The following is a 2,133-nucleotide window of genomic DNA, read 5'->3' on the forward strand; positions in this document are numbered from 1 at the left end:
GGGATTGTGAAAGAAGAATGCAAAGACTTTATCAGCCCAAGTGCTAGCAGGGTATGTATGGCAGTGAGTTTTACAATGAGTAAAACGTTTACTTCTCCCCACTCCTTCCACATTTCCATTAGTAGGTTGATATTTTTACAATAAAAATAATGTAAAGAGTTTCCCTTTTGTGGTATGGTTCTGAATACGGAACATTTAACAAAAAAGGTGACCATTCATTCATTCACTTCTCAAACACAATGAGAAGCTACTACATCCATCCAGGCATAGAATGAATTTCAGACTTAATATGTTGTCTTCATTCATTTTTCCATTCTAATCTGGGCATCTACAACATTCCAGGACTACAGCTGTGAACAAAACAAAGTCCCTGCTCCCAATTTGTTTTTATCCTACAGATCTTCAGCAGTTCCATCTCCAGAACATTCGTAAACCTATCATCCTACTAAAGGCAAAACACTGCTTCAAAGTTCTTCCTTGGAAGGTTAAGTATTCTTCACAGCTTTAAAAGTACCTCGTGTGGTTAATTCAGGACATGACATTCCTTTTTTAAAGGGCGGGCCATAACACCACCTCCTATCTATAAAATGCTTTACAGGTTAAAGCAGGTTTTCTTACATGGTCATTCATTTTCAAAGCAAGCTCATAGGGTGGATATATGCGTTCTTAGGTGTCCCACAGTTACTCATGAACACCCTCCAAGTTAGGAACTCCCGAGGATTAGGGCTCAGAAAACCAGAACAGCAGCTCCACTTGCGAAGCTAACTAACTTGGACAAGTGTTTCCGCGCGGAAGGACCACGCCAGGGCGGACCTCGCAAACCTTCTTGACAGAATAACCCAAGTAAATTACAGCATCGTCCAGTGAACCTAAGTAAGTAATTTCACAACTTCTCACCGCGCAACACTCGTAACAGAACCACAGGGTATAACTCTGTCTTCTCCTTTTTAAAAACAAATTATAAACTCAATTAAAGACAGCAGCTGCTTTCCCCACAGGACGATGAACTGTAGGGCCACAATCGGGCTAAGCCCGCCAAGGGCCAACTAACCATCTAGGTCCCCGACCCCGGGCAGCGGGACTCCGGTAAGAGGACGGCGGGCAGGGCGAGCCCCGCGGAGGAGCCGGCTCTGCACTCCGAGGCCCGGGCCACCGCCTGCCGCCGGGGGACAGAAGCCAAAGCCGCAAGACTGGGGCCGGTGACAGGTTTATTGCCCTCGGTGAGCAACCTGGGTTTCTCGTCACCCACTCGCCCCCAACTCTACGCGCGCATCCCTCCTTCGCCCTTCCCCGTACCTGACAAACCGAGGCGCGGAATCCCGCGTAGTCAGAGCGCTCCCCAACCTGCAGCGCCCGGTCGCCGAGCTCCGACTCCTTCTCGCGCCGGTCAAACAAGTACACAGTCCTGGCGCCAACGCCTCCGCCATCCCCCACAGTCTCCTCAGAGGGCCCGCCGGGCCCACCGCTGCCCGCCGCTGCCATATTGGGGGAAAGGAGAATAGACAGCGGCGCCGGCCCCCACCGCCCACAGGGTCGAGGTGCGGGCTCCTCGCGGCGCCTTCAGCTCCAGTGCCCCAGGGCGCCTCGAGGCCTCGGCCCGGCGCAAGGCAGCTCCTCCTCCGCGGCGGCAGCAGTGGCGGCGGCGGCCGAACAGCGACAGGCGCGAGGATCACCCGGGAACCGATTCAAACGCGCTCCTGTCCGTGCACCACGTCACTTCCGCGACCCGCCACTACCGGAGAGAGGAGGACGCGCGGCGCGCTCCTCGCAGGGCCTGGGCCCAGAGCCCGCCGCTGCCCACTGGAACCGCCCAGCCCCAGACGCACCCGGGACGGCCGCCCGGTCTGTGGCGCAGGAAGAAGAGGGGTGGCTGGCGGCTAGGGGGCGGGGGAGGCGGGGCGAATCCAGCAGGCCGCGCGGGCCGGGGAGGGGCTTCGCCGCGGGCCCGGCTCCGCCCCTTTCGCCCTCTCTAAGTTGGAGGGAAGCGTGGTCCTTCCTGCGCCCGGTGTGGCTGCTGCAGAAGCCCAGACGTGGGAGTCTCCCAAGAGACTGGATTCCCCGGGCCGAGAGGGCGCAGGTGCCTCCTTGCCTGGCCATGACCCCGAGCGAACCTGGCTCTGTGTGGAGATCAAC

General features: G+C 56.7%; 1 protein-coding gene across 1 annotated transcript in view; it reads right to left on the reverse strand.

Annotated features, from left to right (window-relative positions):
- LOC100953976 (structural maintenance of chromosomes flexible hinge domain-containing protein 1-like) overlaps positions 1-1,798 on the reverse strand; it is a 21,641-nt gene extending 19,843 nt beyond the window's left edge. Inside the window, exon 1 of the mRNA XM_003803748.2 lies at positions 1,297-1,798. Coding sequence (XP_003803796.2) covers positions 1,297-1,482 — 186 coding nt within the window. The 5' untranslated portion in view covers positions 1,483-1,798. The remainder of the gene's footprint in view (positions 1-1,296) is intronic.
- Positions 1,799-2,133: the final 335 nt, after the last annotated feature.

Source organism: Otolemur garnettii, unplaced genomic scaffold, assembly GCF_000181295.1.
Source record: "Otolemur garnettii isolate 467f Iridium unplaced genomic scaffold, OtoGar3 scaffold00539, whole genome shotgun sequence".
Taxonomy (NCBI): Eukaryota; Metazoa; Chordata; class Mammalia; order Primates; family Galagidae; genus Otolemur; species Otolemur garnettii.